Consider the following 17,971-nt stretch of genomic DNA (forward strand, 5'->3'; position numbering starts at 1 on the left):
TTTACAAAGCAAATGTACATAATGTCAAATTTCACCATGATTGACAAACAAATAAAACACTTTCAAAAGATTCTGGAGGTTTCTTTAAAAAATGTTAATTCCAGCTTCATGCACAAGGGAAATCTTTTTTTATAAGTAAATCCGATGAAACAGACTGACGAAATAACCTTTTGAGAGATTATTATACACCAAATAAATGACATTCATTAAATGTAAATATATTTAAACTTAATTTTGACTTCTACCTGAACTTTGTTTAGTTTCATCACTTCATCTCGTATATACGTTATCATGTTTGAATAAAATTTTAGATTTGTTTTATGTATCTGTAGCTAAGTTTTAATGCATTCCTACATTTTATAGTTTGCATAATGTAGCACTGAAGGAAATGGTCTAAACTGTATGCTGTTCAAACATAGATGCGTAAATTAATAGTAGTATGCATGTCATATATTTAAATGAGATCTATAGGTTAAGATTGCGACAAAATTTTACGTAGACAAACGGTATGTTTTGTTTACAGATAATAAAACGGGCACCTGTATTTAACATGCGAACATAAACAAACATAGTGTAATATGATACAAATAATATTCACTATGAACAAATGAATAAAAATCCGGTTAGGATGGTTGTACAAAAACATGGAATGTGCGCAATGAGTCTATGGCAACATTTATGGAGTAATTCATCATCGATATGTATTGTGCATTTTCTATTTGCACGTACATGTGCAACTCCCAATGAGAAATTCACCTGGAACCTTGTTGCGTGTTTTCATATACATGTAAACTGACAACATTTAATATAATTTACGCGTGTTTTGTGAGAGCAGTAGTTTACTTAATTAGTGAAATTGTATTGTGTTTTGTTTTATAAAGCCTTCGGTAAATTATAAATGTACAGATAAAATTTAAAATAAAGTTAGCATAAAAACATAGAAACATAATCTCATGTATACAAAAATAAGTTAACAAATGAAATTGCCTGATGATATGCCAGTATCAAATTTTCCATACAAGAATAAGAATTTCACCACCATCATAAACACAAAATAGCAATTAAATATTTACGTAGAATTAGTGCAAAGTTAGTTATGGAGGCTTTCCATGAAAGAGAATTTCTTTTAGAGGGAAGTAACTTTCTTTTTTAATTGTACATGAAAAGTTGAAATTATTTCACTGCAATAACCAAATAATGTAATTGCTGTTTTCGTCTCCTCAATTATTGTAATTGCATTGTTTCTTTAGTGGTCGAATAATAAGAAATTGCAAACATTTGAAATGAGAAGAAAATAACAACAACAACACACATTATATATATATATATATGTATATATATGTATATATATATGTGTATATATATGTATATATATGTATATATATACGTATATATATATATATATATATATATATATATATATATATATATATATATATATATATATACAGCTACGTGTCAGCACGTCTCAATATAATGACATTCTTTATTATCACTTCCCAAACAGCGTGCTCATATATCTGAATAGAGCACATAATTTCTGGTCAGGGTACGTATAATCTTCTGCACGAAATTTAAGCGTTTCTACTACGATACGTTATTATTTATTTATTTTTTTGCATTTTGCCCGTTGCCAATGAGTTCGCTTTTCCTAAATGTGGAAATCTAAGAATGGCTGTTAATGGTCCTTTTGGTTCGCATCACCGACTTTCATGGCGGATTTATCGTTCAGCGAGAGAGATAAGTTTCTCTTTCGGAATAATCAAATAGTGACTGCTTTGGCTTGAATAATTCCAGGTGACAATGTTGTTTATCTTCATTAGTTTGTACCTGCACAAGGACATATATGGGCACATCTTATAAACGAGCAATTATACACACAGGATCATATATTTAAAAAAAAAAAACTTTTTATATGTGTATGTTTGCCAAAGCGTTTACAGGTATCAAATAATAAATAGAGCCCTTTCACAAAAATATTTCATCCATCTTCTAAGTGTATTATTTCTTTTGCTGACGTCCAGCACTCAAATTTGTACAACGCAGTCAAAAGTTGAACACACACTAAAAGTTTACACGAATTGACATAAAAAAGAATTTTCAGCGATAATAATCAATAGGCGCACGATCAGCTGGAAACTCCTCGACCCTAACCGGTCATCTTAGATGACCGTTTGCCTAGTGATGTAATTTTAACACTAGTTGTTTGATAACTTTAAAATAGACGCACACATTGCAGGGAATTATGATTTTCCTTTTACACATAAAATACAGAAACACTATCGGCATTAATGTATTTTTTTGCTAAATGTTCATGTCCTATTCTTACTGTTAAATTAGAAACATAGTTCATAACTGTTGCCGTATATAAGAATGATAATGTACTAATCGGTGATTTCAAACCAGCTGATATATTCGATATTCAATGCATTAAAGCTTTATATTTCGTTTTCTTACAATGTGTTTCTTTTCTGAAATGTTATATCTTTTGTTGTTCAGCTGATGAACCCTCACGCCCTGAAGCCTCCGTTCCGCTTCGCTACAATCCCAAATGGAAGCACAGAAACCAACTTGAAAAAAAATTACCCAAATATGTACAGCTACATGAGCCAGTTCAACCGACGAGACGTTACTGAGGGGATTTTGGCCTTGAAAAAAAAGTAAGTACACATCTCCACTGACAAGTATCTATTATACAAAGCACAGTTACCTGTCTGTGTATGTTCGTCAAGCGAAAAGTGAGAAACTACACAAGACACACGAACAAAGTTGGTTATTATTTTTCAGTACTACCTGAGGCAGATTAGTTTTGTAATATCCATTCTTTTGGGAGATCATCATATGGGTTTTTTAATCGAAGTAATATACATGTTCTTAGTTTGAATAAAATAAAATACGCATCAATGCGCTTGAAATCAAATCACAACGTAATATTAGGTAAATAAAAAAATATTTTACTTGTTTGAATCTTTCAGAAATATATTTCGGAGGTAGAGTACATCTTCAGTGTGTTGTTTTGTTTCTTTTTCCCCCTTTTCTTCTTCCTTGTCATGTTGTAAATTTGGAGAATATGTCTGTAATTAGCTGGCGGTTGTATTTTGAAATGTTTGAACTGTGCGTAGGTAACGCGAGAATAACATCAAGGATGAGAGTGCAATAGATTTATTCAAATTAAAACAACGTTTCTATAGCACCGTCATTCTTGACGTTATTCTCGCGTTACCTACGCATAGTCCAAATTACAACCGCCAGATACAACGCGCGGCTCTATACAGACTTCTTTCTCCAAATTTACAACACGGCGAGGAATAAGAAAAGGAAAAAAAGAAACAAACAACACACTGAAGAGGGAGTCTTTCTCTGAAATATATTTGTGATAAATTTTAAACGAGTAAAATATTTGTAATATTACGTTGTGATTTGGTTTCAAGCGCACTTGATGCGTATTTTATGTTATTCAAATTAAAACAACGTTCTATTGAACTCTTATTCTTGACATGTTCTTCGTGTTAAGGTTAAGATCAGAATGTAGTATCCCTTTGTAACTTGGTTGGAAGAGGCGATATAGTAGAATAGAGAGGGAAGAGGCGATATAGTAGAATAGAGAGGGTAGGCGTGGAAAGGGATAGAGATAGAAATATGGAGAAGTGTTATATAGTGGAAGTTAATAAAAACAAATATGATATATTGTTGTCCATATAACGAGTGTATAACCGCTTACTTGTGTCGTTTAACGTTCATGTTTTACGGATCTATTGATTACGCCTAACTTGTATATATTTCTAACAACGTCTCTCTTGATCGTCTATAATGTTCGTTGCGTTTATCTACAGTTGGTTTTGATGTTATCATGTAGTCATGTTAAAAGTTCACATTTATCATTTTTCTTGCTAGTCAAACATTTTTCTATTCACAAATCGTAAGATTTTTTTACTACATTTTCACCCCAAACAAGGCACAGTGCAACTTTGATGTAGAGGGATATTATCAGAGACATAAGTTGCAGGGATACTATGTTGGAAGTTGAGTAGCAAGATGTTTGTTCACATTAGACTTGAACTTCTGCATGCCAGTATAGTTGGGGAAGTAGGAACACGAAAGAGAATTCCATCGTCTAGCAGTTCTGATGAAGAAACTATTAGAGTAGAAAGCTTTCTTACATCTAGGGATCTCTAGTGTGTAGGGGTGGGGCTTTGCTGCTTATCGAGTTTGACGGGGGTATTTATGTCGAGAGGGCACAATAATAATTTTCTTAGGTAGCCCGGTGTTACCATGGAAATGTATAAAATTACGGTATTATAGATACTCGTAGAGAGATCATTCTTAAACGAATAACTCTTACATACATCTTTACATCTTCTGTTGTCCGTGAAATATGATAATATTGTGTATTCATGCACGTTTAAATCAAAAATATAATAAAAATAACCCCACTATAAATTTTAAGATGAAAATGCAAATACTAACTCGAATATTTATATATATATATATATATATATATATATATATATATATATATATATATATATATATATATATATAATGATACTTGCAGGAAGACCTGACGTTTATCCGGATTGATCAAGGATCACCGAATGTTTCACATATAAGATGATGAATGGAACTCTAACGCACACAAAAACGTGTACGTTTGCTAAACAATATCTTAGTGTACACTTCGGGATTTCCGGGTCATGGTGCCTAAGTCAATGAGCAATTAATTACCTTTTTCTCAAATTCCTAGCGAGATTAACTTTTTTTAGGAGAGCAGATGTTTATGCCGCAGCCAGCCAAAACAAGGTCCCTGCCATCAGTGAGTAATAGTCTTTCGGTCTTATATTTTAGGACGTATTCTTGATTGACAGATTTGCCGGCGAAAGGCGACAGCATGTGATTCTTTTCTTGAGATCAATATTCATATTGATTCACGAAAATCGATAACCAGAAGTAATTTGAAACATTGCGTTTTTACCATGCACCACAAAAATGCATTGATTAAATGCAAACAACAATGTAAAAATGTTCAATTTTGTCAACTTGATATATAAGTTTAATGAAACGATCATTTAAAAAAATCGATAAAGTAAAACTCCAAAGGTCAGAAATGATCTATATAAGTTCTGGTTGAACCAAAATCCTAGCCAGAGAATTGCAATTGACATACCTCATTTCTCGTTTATGTAACTTCTTTTCTTCATGAGTTTTAATACGAGTCTTTCTTTCTCTCTCACTTTCTATCTCTCTCTTTGAATTCTCTTTTTCTGAATTTCCTCCCTCTTCTCTCCTTCCCTCTTTCTTTCATTTAATTTTTTCCCCCAAAAGTTGACATTATTACAAATAATTTTTATTGTGTCGAACCAGTAAAATAAAAGACGTAATTAAATAAATAAATAATAAGAGGCGCGAAAAAAGAGAGAAATAAAACAAAGGGGCGACGTTTTAATCGAAATATTGCATGTGAGCGTCATTCCCGCTAGAATTTATAAAGGTGTCGACGACGTTGTAAAAAAGTAATAAAAAGGTTACAATTTTCTTTTCTCCTGCTAGGTACAGACACTAAAATAATGATACTGAATGTCCCTCTCTGTCTTTAGAATTATAATAAGAGAACAAAATAAACAAACCCCTCTATATTATTATTGTTAATTAATACAATAAAAATCCAAAACTCTTTGCTTTTCTTTATATCCATTTATAAATCATTTGTATATACACAAATATCATTTATTGCAATAAAAGAATAGGATTCATTAAATAAATTTTAACTCTTTTATATTAATATATTTAAATACCGTGTTTTTAAGAAAAAAAAACATTGAAAACTGGTGATAAAGAACAATGGTGAAAAAGTTGCTATGGTAATCAACAGCCAATCAAAAGAAACCGTCTCTCCCACTTCTTACATATTCTAAGAAATTTTGAACTCCAGTAATTTTATTATAACTTTTGTTTTAGGGAACAAAAATTGAAAATTGTTATTTCAAAATATAGTTGAGAAGGTGTCCTATGATCTGTAAAACATGTTTGAAATTGGGTTGCAAAATGATTGAGCGGTGAAGCTTTAAAGTAGTTCTAAATGAGTAAAAACTAACAGTAAACTATATATTTTATAACATGTATATACATATATATATATATATATAGATTTGTATATGTATATATATGTGTGTGTGAGTGTGTGTTTGTGTGTGTTAGATTAAATTACTCGTGACCCGGTAAGTTGCTCAGTTAATCAGGATACACTTGCAAATCTGAATTTCACTATTAAACATGAACATTTTATGGATGACTGTTATCGATTTTAGCTATTGGCGATAATGAATTGTTCATATGTATCCATTTACCATAATCCATCTTTGGTATTAAATTCTTTACTAGTGTCAGATTTCATGATAGGAGGTGTCTCCAATAAGTTTCCGGACTTAATTTTTACACACATTTAAAATTGTCGTAGACTTTGGAAAATTCAATACATTCTTGCTATACATATTATGAGATGAATGGCTAATACACCCATACAGGTGAACTTCAAAAATAAAATCTGGACATGAAGGCAGTTTAGAAAACGATATCCAATAAAATTCTGTTTTAAACTTGGAAAAATGCAAGAGAAAAGTATGGGATGCTTTTTGACATATATTATTTAATCAATTGCAATGTTTATTATAATGATTATTTATTTATTGCGGACTATTATCCCCATCTTTTAGTTGTTTTTTCACAACGTTTTGGCCAACTATTCCTCTGGCTTTCGTCAAGTGGTAACTGTGACGGAATAGGAACTCCGAATCTCCTAACTGCATTCTCAGCAATTACTGCATTCCCTAGTTGTTTTACGTCTTACAACAGTTTTGGCCAACTAAGCTTCTGACCGGCTTTAGGTATAATTGAAACCGCTATCTTCAGACAATGCTGACCTGAATCCATAGAGAAATAACGTCTCTATCTACTGCCCATGTGCCCCGACGGAGGCCAGAAGAATATTTGGCCGAAACGTTGTGAAACAACCACTAGAAGATTGGGGTAATAGTCCGCAATAAATAAATGGATAATACAAATTACTCATGGTGGTGCAGTAGATAGAGATGTTGATCTCTACGGTTCCAGGTGAGGATTATCTTAAGATTGTGGTTTCAGTACCACCCAAAATCGGCCAGAGGCTTATTTGCCCAAAACGTGATGAGACGAAAAACAACTATGGAGGCAATAATTGCTGAAAATGCAGTAAGCAGATTCGAAGTCCCTATCCCGTCGCGGTTACCACCTGACGAAGTCCAGAAGAATAGTTAGCCGAAACGTCCCGTTATTCAGACAGACAGGGTGTAAATTGGTCAACGATGAGTATATTCAAAACAAAAAAGTAGTGGGGAGACGGAAAGAAAAATGCTTTCAAAGCAAGGGAAAAATCAGTTACTTGGCGAAAAAAAACAGTTAACGGAAAAAATCTGTATTATTGTGATGCAAAAATGACAGATATAGTAAAAAATAAGCCTAATCAACCGATAAAAAATACATATTTATTTGAAACCTTGACTAATTATCCTTTCAATTGACAGAGAATGGTAAATATTTAAAATATATATGTATATCTATAATATAAAGCTGAACGTCTGTGTGTGTGTCTGGTCACGAATAGGCTCCTATATGGTTGACTATTTTAAAAAAACTGATTACATATAATGATAGAAGATGTATGGAGCCACAGAAATGGATATGTTTGATCTGGCGGAACGGGGGTTCATAAAAAATGTATGATCTGCGTTCGCGCCTGGCCCCCAAAGTATGGAAAAAAAACCCTTTACAAGCGTTTTTGATATAGCTGTACATAAGAATACTATGATTAGTATGTTTCAACTTAAATAGGGATGGTATAATAAAATTGTGGGTCTGTGTTTACGCCTGCACTCCATGGAAATATGGCACACACTTTAATAAAGACTTTTCATATCTATCTGTGTAAGTATACTTTGATAATTATGTTTCAGTTTGAAGTGATATGGTATAATACAATTATGGGGTGTTCGTTCGCGCCTGACCTCCATAGAATATAAATATGTAACAAAGTTTAACAAAGTTTTTTTAAAAGGGGTGAGGGTCCACAATAACACCTTAACCTTAATCTTAATTCACGTTAGCTTTTATTTACTTCTTTGAGTTGAATCATATTGTGACGAATAAATTCACCTCATGAATACACGTTCTTATAGAAAGTCCCAAATAAAAGTCAGAACGTTAGACAATTCTCGACACAAATTTTGCATGACTCTGTTTTTTCTTTCTCCACTTGCACGTGGAACTCTTTCGAAAATAGATAAATAGATAAATAATAAAAAATAAGAACGTTACTTGTTATCGTGTCAAAAGAAGGAAAAAATCCTGCTCACTTGATTACGTGTCTTTTTAAAAACATTTACATAAACTTTTATTTTTATTTATATATCTGTTTAAGCTTTTTTGTCAGTGTACTAGAATGGATTCAGTTAATTACAACCCTTTCTGCGTGTTCTTTACATTACAATAGTACAATCCTGAATCCGACGGCGCAATACTACAGTGTTCAATACTGTAAAACTGAAACGAAGCTGTTCTGCTTGAAAAGGGCGCCATTTTTTTCTTATTCATATTAATCTCGATACTTTGCTTTAAAAAACTAAAGTAATTACATTTTTAATATTCCATTTTGCTGTTTCGGATTTTTTTTCACTTAAGTAAGTAAAGCTTCATTATTTTCAAAAATGTTTTTGTTTCTTTGTTTTTCGATATTTCGACGATATTATTTAGTAAGAGTGTTTAGCAGAAAAGCCAACAAACGACTATCCGAAAAAATGAATATACAAGAAATAAATATTACCATAGTAAATAAAATTTCAGTTCATGTTCTTTTTTTGTTTTGAAATAGCTTTTAATGCTCTTTACTTGAAATAATTTCAGCGAACCGAAATTAAAACGAAATTTGAGGCGATGACTACTTAAATGAATTTTTATATAAACTGCATATGCCATAATTGCTCAAGCACAAAATAACGGAAAACATTAAAATATGTTAATAAATATTCCTTACGTTGACGGAACTCTCTTAAATTTTTAACACAGAATGCTCAGGTGCACCTCCCCCAAATTGAAAACGGGACTCTCCCTTTCAAAGTCGCTGCAATTTTGATTTTTTTAAACCGGTTCGTGAATTAAAAAAAAATATTTTTTACAAACTACTTAAAAATACAAACCTATAAACTTTTTTACCATAAAAGTAACTATGGTAACATTTATTTCTTGTATATTTATATATATATATATATATATATATATATATATATATATATATATATATATATATAACATTTTCCCTTTGAAAGAAAACATCATTTTGTTGGTCACACTTTGCTACGAATGGAAACAGTTGATATAAAAAATATATTTTCGCGAAAATTATCTTTACTTTCATCATGTTTTGCTTTGCGTAAAATTTTTGAGTATCAAAACCTATCTCTTTACAACCTCCTCCTTTTCATAACCTATCATACTTTCATCAATCGCAGTCCATTTTCTATAGGCGTTTTTGAATTCAGTCAAAGACGGATAAATTATACATATAATATATAAATATATATATATATATACAAACACACACAATCATATATATACACATACACACGTACATATATATACACACATATATGTATATATGCATACATATACACACATATACATGTATACACCCATATATAGATTAACACTCACATACGTGTACGTACATATACTCACACATTTACAATACATATATACATACACACATAATATATATGTACATACATATATATGCACTGACATATACACATATATGAATACTCTCACACACACATATACATATACTCATACATATGCACATACATACATATATACATATACACATATACATACATATATACACATGTAAAAACATATACACATACACTATATGCATACATAAACATAAGAACTCTTAAATTCAACAACTTGTAATCTAATTCATTTTAATTGTTCAAAGTATATATATATATGTATATATATATATATATATATATATATATATTAAAAGCAATTACTTTTTAAACAGAAGAAAATGAGATGAATGAAATTGCTATTCGAAATATATGTTTGATCAACAACCTAAACGTGTACTTTAAACTGAAACCCACAGATCAAGAAAAATAGTATAACGAACTAGAGTGTGACAGATCAAGAAATGTTATATTTCAAACTGATAGACTAACAAATGTATATTCTCAGCGGAAACAGTACAGCGTAACGTACAAATCATTTAGTAGAACTATATGTAAGTTACCTCTGATATTTATAATCCACTAATATGAATTTGTATTGGGTAAAACGAACGGAATCATATTTCTATTCATCTGCTATAAGTCTTTAAGTGAAATTTTAATGTATTTTAAATAAAAGCAAAGAAACGGAGGTAACTGGGATTGGCTTTTCAAGCATTCATCAAGCTTTATATTATTATTATTATTATTATTATTATTATTATTAGTAGTAGTAGTAGTAGTAGTAGTAGTAGTAGTAGTAGTAGTAGTATTACAATCTTTGAATATTTACGACTTTCCTTTCCTTATTCATCATATATTTCATTACAGGGAAAATTATTGTTGAGGATAGATGATAAAAAAATGTTTTACAACTAGTTATTTTTTGGCCGTTTCCATCGGAACGGATAAAATAAAATTTACAGAAAACATGAAATCTTTTGCAAAAATTACGAAAGGACAAATAAAATTATAATCAATCAATTTTCTTCGTTGAGCAGGAAAAGCTACTAATATTAATAGAAACTGAATAACACATCTGACTACGAGTAATTATTGTTATTAACCTGTCTTGCTTTTAACGAAAGCTTGCGATTGGTTGCTTTGATTAGCCGCTTTGTTTGGAAAATAATTAAAACAATTTACGAAAACAAAAATAGATTGCAGGACAAATAATTTACGAATGTTGGGAAAAGCAATTAAATCATTTTAATTGAAATAATGCAATAAATCATTTCTTGCGCAACGTTCAAACAATAAACACATAACACCTATTTGATACCCGTTTTTTACATGTTTTAAAATATAAATTATAACTTTTGAAGATATATTCGTAAGGTATTATAAATATTAAATGCTGGGAACATCTCCGATGAAGTATTCCTGGGAATGTCCAGATTTTCTTGAGAGCGAGGGGAAGGCGTATTAAGGGAGAACTGTTTGAAAATTGCAACTATCGCTGTTTGGGATGGGTTGCATATACAAGTTGAAATTAAAAATGATATACAACGTGTTCTAATAAATGCGGGGAAAAACAATAATTTTATTCGTAAATATATAACTGGATATTTGTGACTTTTACTATTCAATCAGACCGGTATTTAACACAAAACAAAGATGGCTGACTGGAGCATATTAGAACAATATGGGAGACAATCGTAACTCGTTCTAATAAAAATCATATGAATTTTCGTTGTAGAAATAAGATAATTCTGAAAGTGGTAAGGTGCGTAGTTTCTCAATATACAGAGAAAATGTCACAGACGACGCCCAGCATATATGTTACATTTGAAATTATAATAATAGATACTTTTCGTGAGTATCCCGCTCGCTTCAATATTTAGAATTGCAAAGCATCCTCGAATAATCACAATGCTTAAGAATTAATACATGATATACCGTCAGAAATGTTGATAGAAATTATGAAACACAGTCAAACAAGTATATTTATCATAATGCATTAACACGTTGTCATATTCGTAGTATGTTATCACCCATTCACTATTTTCAAGATAGAACAGCCGAATCATCGAAGGTGTAATTCAAATAAAGTATTTTTATAAAATTTCATCTGATGTCCCGGCTAAAATTTCATCCCGGTTAAAATTTCTTGGCTTACTCTCTCTCTCTCTCTCTCTCCCTCTCTCTCTCTCTCATGCAAAATATAGCATCTGTTTGGTTCAGAAGTGATCAAATCATACCGTAGTATATCCGTTTACACCATGTATATACAGAATTGGACATCCGTTAGTATGTGCTAGGACAGAGATAAGCGTTTTAATTAAGGATGTTGCACACACTTAGCAAACTAATATTTTCATGAAAAAAACAAAGGAATTCCCGCAGTGTTTTCTAGTTTTATTATAATAGTTTAATAATTTAAAATATTTCTTTAAAGAGATATTTGGATTTGAATAAAATCATTCGAAAGTCAAAGGAAATTCAACGTATTTCATTGGAAAGCGTTCATGTTCATTGCAGATTATAAATAATTTATTTGAAATACAAAAGAAATTTGTTGATCTGTTGTCACTGTTGAGACATTTTTTGTGTCTATCTACAATCCAAGACTATTTAACACGAAAACAAGAGATGATTAAAACTACGATTTGTTTATCTGATAAGAACACATGTTTTTATCTAGTGGTTTAACTTTCAATTAAAATAAAACGTTTTACGTTTATAAATGTGTGAGGTTAGTATTCATAATTTGAATTATTTCTGTTTTTTGAACTTCTGTTTATTATATTTAGAATTGTATTCCCATAATATTTCGGTTAATTTAATCTCCCACTTTCTTAATATTCGAAAGTTCGACAGAAATATGCTTAGTTCGACAAGATACATCGTAATAATGTCAAGATACATCGTAATAATGTCAAGATACATCGTAATAAGGTAGAGATACATCGGAATAAGGTCAATATATGTCGTAATAATGTCAAGATACATCGTAAGAAGGTAAAGATACATCGGAATAAGGTCAATATGCATCGTAATAATGTGAAGATACATCGAAATAATGTCAAGATACATCGTAATAATGTGAAGATACATCGTAATAATGTGAAGATACATCGGAATAAGGTCAAGATATGTCGTAATAATGTCAAGATACATCGTAATAAGGTAAAGATACATCGGAATAAGGTCAAGATATGTCGTAATAATGTGAAGATACATCGTAATAATGTCAAGATACATCGTAATAATGTCAAGATTCATCGTAATAAGGTAAAGATACATCGTAATAATGTGAAGATACATCGTAATAATGTCAAGATACATCGTAATAAGGTAAAGATACATCGGAATAAGGTCAAGATATGTCGTAATAATGTCAAGATACATCGTAATAAGGTAAAGATACATCGTAATAATGTGAAGATACATCGTAATAATGTCAAGATACATCGTAATAAGGTAAAGATACATCGGAATAAGGTCAAGATATGTCGTAATAATGTGAAGATACATCGTAATAATGTCAAGATACATCGTAATAATGTCAAGATACATCGTAATAAGGTAAAGATACATCGTAATAATGTGAAGATACATCGTAATAATGTCAAGATACATCGTAATAAGGTAAAGATACATCGTAATAATGTCAAGATACATCGTAATAATGTCAAGATACATCGTAATAAGGTAAAGATACATCGTAATAATGTGAAGATACATCGTAATAATGTCAAGATACATCGTAATAAGGTAAAGATACATCGGAATATGGTCAAGATATGTCGTAATAAGGTCTGATGTCATTTCGGCGGAAACGTTGTGTAAATAATACTCAATATGATAACAGTGATCTAAATAATGTTAATATATAGATTGTGTTTTGTTTTTCTACTTAAGAGATCATCATCATCATCGTGCAGTGATGTTTGCTTCGGGGGTTGGTTCTCCTAGTTTTTGCTCAACCAAGGACACCCACAAGACAGTGGGGTAGGGGTTGGTAGTGTGCCAGGGCATGTCCACATATCGGTGGTTCATTACGTACTACCTCTGGGGTCACCTATTACTCCGAGATATCCTACAAGTTTAGCCTGGGGCCGCAAGGCACCCAGTTACCGTGTGTGGCCAACGTGAAGGTACTGTAGGAGTCTTGATAATGGAGAGGTTATGTACTGGCAGGGAAAACTTATGCATAACTGCTCCCATTTCAACACAAGGTTGGCCAATGGTGTAAGCTGGAAGCGAGAAGACATGCAAGCATAAACTTAATACTAACTTATACCTAAGTTAAATCTGTTAAAAGCTTATCTCCAAATTTTAGTTAACTGGGCTGATATTCCTAAAAGCACTCCAAGCATGATAAACAAACAAACGTTACCTCCAACTTCAGTTGGAAAGATAAATAAAATGTTATTTGAATATTAAGAAGAATATATTTCAAATGTAAACATAAAAATTGTGAAAAGGAGAGTTCAATAAGCTTTGTTTATTTAACCTCAATGTTGAAAATATATTTGTAATGGAAGCTTGACTTACGTAGCGACTGACAGACACAAATGCGTGGACGCATTTAAGCAATAGAACTTTCGTTATGTATTAAGTAAACTGGTTGATAGTTTGTATTTTCGGTACGAGAGCATTTTATGAACCGGGTGTATGGAAGCGTCCACTTGAGTTTGTCTAGAATCAGATGTAAACTAACGGAATATAGTGAGATTTTGGCGAGCGTTGGTCAAATTAAGTAACCCATCAGAAAGCGACAACATATGAAACGTGAGGAGTCACATAAAAATGAGACGGTGTTTGATAAATTATGGAAGAAAAATAAAATATAATAAGTTAAAAGTAAATCTTGGAGAATCAAAATTCAACAAATTTAACCATGTTTGTCAAACTGCTAAAGCTACCTGAGCAAGTCGTCGAGTAATTAAAAAAGTTAATAGCATCTGAAATCAGCTACAGGACATGTGGAATGAAATGTATGCGAGGAAATCGAGCCTCTATCAGCTATGCTTTCGGTTGGAGGTGCCTAAATATATCATGTCGTAGTGGACGTGGTTGAGATATGTGCCCTTTGAGCATCATAGCGTGAAATCTGCCAAATAAAAATAAAGATCATAAGATGGCCACGAAAAAAACATAAGAGATTGTGGGGTGAACTCTGGACACATTGTTGCAGATTGGAGAGATTTTATGATAGACATTTGCCGGGAGATCTGAGTTTCAAGATATAAGGTAGAGATAGTAGTGTTGGTATTTAATAGACGGAAACATAACGTCGGCAGACAACTTACACAGCACTGGGTATTCGTTTAATACGAATCCAACTAGAGAGATGATTTCTTGTTAACTGCAAATGCCGAACCCCTCCTTCTATGATATAAAACATGTTCCGCCGAGGACCACGATTGTATCAGACTGTTCGAAATAATTTAGCAAAGTAAGAGCTTTCATTTTGTAGATCCGGGCACGGAAGCTACTTACCAATGGTATGGAGCGGATGTTAAAAGAGGCACATCGACGCAACAAACAATATTACGGAACCGACCGGGAGCTTTTTCGACAGCTACTAACTGGAGTTTATGTAGAGACAAAAATTCGGAAATAATCCATTTGTCTCCATTAAACCTACCAGGTTGGAGAGATTACTTTAATTTCCTATACATCTTCTCATTGATTTTTGCCAATGTGTACTGCACTACAGTCGACCAAAAGGATTCATAAGAGAATATCTTGCGCCTCCTCTTGCAGTTTACACCACAACGGAAAAATGAAAATAACGTTTGCTCACCACTATAAAATGTCCTGGAAAAGTAGTAGAAAAATGTTCCAAACGTGTAAAATAGACGTTCTATTCGTTATACTTTTGTTTACATTATTATAAAAATAAACTTTTATTACAAAACTAATGGTGCTCTATAGTAACAAAACTTTACATTCTTTGAAATTGTTAACACATTTTAGCTTCTTAAAACATTTTTCAAATTAACCTAGCAAAGATTTTTGAACGTTTCCCTTGAAACGAATTACAAATAAAACACTATTGTTTTATCATTGCTATTTTATTTATTTTTTCGCAAGATGAAAGAACTAAAATCACGGTAGGTTGTTGTTATATTTCTTCTTTGGTTTTCTGTTTTTTATTGTAATTCGTATCCGAAGAATCTTCCTAATTCTGTTCCCTAGCGTTTTAAAATTTGCTCAGCAATGCTCGGCATAATCCTCCGGTTTGCATCAGGTTCTTGGCAAATCCAAGCGGACGCTTACGTACGTCCAGTGCACAAAATTCACTCGCACTGTATTTTCTATTTGAATATAGATATTCTGTTTAAAAGAGAACCGTTACTTATATTATCTACTAATGTTCAATTCAGTTAACTCTAATATTTCAATCTGTATGCCAGTGTTAACTTTCCGGTTTTAATGTGGAATCGGGTTTTTTTGTCATAAGTTTATTCTCCCAGACATTAGTTTTCTTTTAAAAGTTAGCAATAATTGGTGTATAGTCATGATATCAGCAGTATGTGTTTATTAGGTAGCTTATATAATATACGTTTTATTTTCATAACACTATCCGCCAGTTATTTTTGTGTATCATATGTTTAGTCGTTTAGATTTCACTGTCCCAAACATTATATCTCTTATTTTGGTATGCGTAATATTTGTTTTACAAGAAGCCAACCTCCAAGACATTATCCCTTCCTGCTTAACTGAGTTGAGTATGGTTACACGTCCTGATAATATACAAATAGGCCAGCAAAATATGTGACCGATAAATATGTTTGCTAGTTATACTGATAAGAAATGATTTAGTCAAACTTTATTTATGTATGAATAAATCAAATAAAGTAAACACAGGGGATGAGATGTTAATGTGTTACATGAAAAATAAAGATTTTAAATCTTGTATTCGTAAATTAAAACCTGAGAAAAGAAATGTAATTTCTGTGCGGACAATATGGACAAAATAATGAAAATTTGAAATCATTTGGTTTTCCGATGATAAACCGTAAACAAACCTTGAAATACATCAGTTTAACGAAAGTAATACTAGTTAACACGCTATGTGACAGATCAAATGCTATTTCAAAAGTAAGTGGAACACAATACTGTGCGACTGGTTCACTGATGGTTACAACTTTATCGTTTGCAAATCCAATGTTAACAAATGCTCACCATAAACCGCCTCGTAACGAAGCAAAATCAGAATGTTTATCGAGGTTAGTACTCACATAGTGTTCCTCATTTTCATATGATAATACGCATACTTATTATTGAGATATATAAAAGAACAACTCGTTACGTTTTCGGTAAGCAGTCTGATTGTGACTTTGTGGATGTGGGACTGAGATATCGTCTTGTCAAGTCAGGAGTTAACAACCCCAGGCTCAAAGTTTTGACATCCCAAACTGTGAATGCAGCTCAATTATTTTTGGAGTCTAGAGCACGTTAATCCCAGTGTACTGGTTTTTCATAAATGCATTAAATGAACAACAATAAACGGAAGAAATAAAATAGTGAGATTAAGTGAAATATTCAGCCTGATTACCGCACTGCAGTCAAAATATCTATGATCACATGTAATATATACACATCAGTATCATGTTTCTACTTGGCAGATACTGTTTGTATTTTACTTCCAATAATAAAGTTACGTTGAATACACATGTTAATTGTTTCTTCCATATTCTAAACCTTCGTCCTTTTATCACTCTCATTTTAGTAACATTATCTACCACTAAAATCGATTTATCGCTTCTAGTCTTACAGAAAATGCGCTATTTGAAATCTGTATAAAATGCTACTTGGACGATATGCTTGGCATACCAATAAAATTATTAATAAAAGCTGAAGCATTCCTAAGAATAGACAGAACCTATTTTACCTATCTCACACGTAGGTGAAATAAATGCACTTATTCAATCTGCGCACTTTAAATATTATACTTAACTGAAGTGTAACTTACTGACCAAAACAACCGCTTATAAAATGCAAGAATGCATCGTTATTAAACTCATTCTGTCTTTCCATCCGAAAGAAGGAAGCAGAAAACGTATTGTGTTGTAGAGATTTTTCTGCAGGTCACGGGATTTGCGTTTTTATTGCTATAATTCGTATATATTATCTGTAATACGGATCGATAACATTTGATCTTTGCCAAGCGAAAGTGTAAGCGAAGATTTTCGTTAAGTATCAATCGATCGATTAAA

At 31.8% G+C, this 17,971-nt stretch overlaps 1 protein-coding gene across 1 annotated transcript in view; it reads left to right on the plus strand.

Annotated features, from left to right (window-relative positions):
* Window positions 1-17,971, plus strand: part of LOC145241463 (glutamate receptor ionotropic, NMDA 2B-like) — an 849,005-nt gene that overhangs the window by 737,554 nt on the left and 93,480 nt on the right. The window contains exon 13 of the mRNA XM_080104443.1: window positions 2,500-2,660. Coding sequence (XP_079960569.1) covers window positions 2,500-2,660 — 161 coding nt within the window. The remainder of the gene's footprint in view (window positions 1-2,499; window positions 2,661-17,971) is intronic.

Source organism: Euprymna scolopes, chromosome 20 (assembly GCF_053919585.1).
Source record: "Euprymna scolopes isolate OS-2025 chromosome 20, ASM5391958v1, whole genome shotgun sequence".
NCBI classification, from domain to species: domain Eukaryota; kingdom Metazoa; phylum Mollusca; class Cephalopoda; order Sepiida; family Sepiolidae; genus Euprymna; species Euprymna scolopes.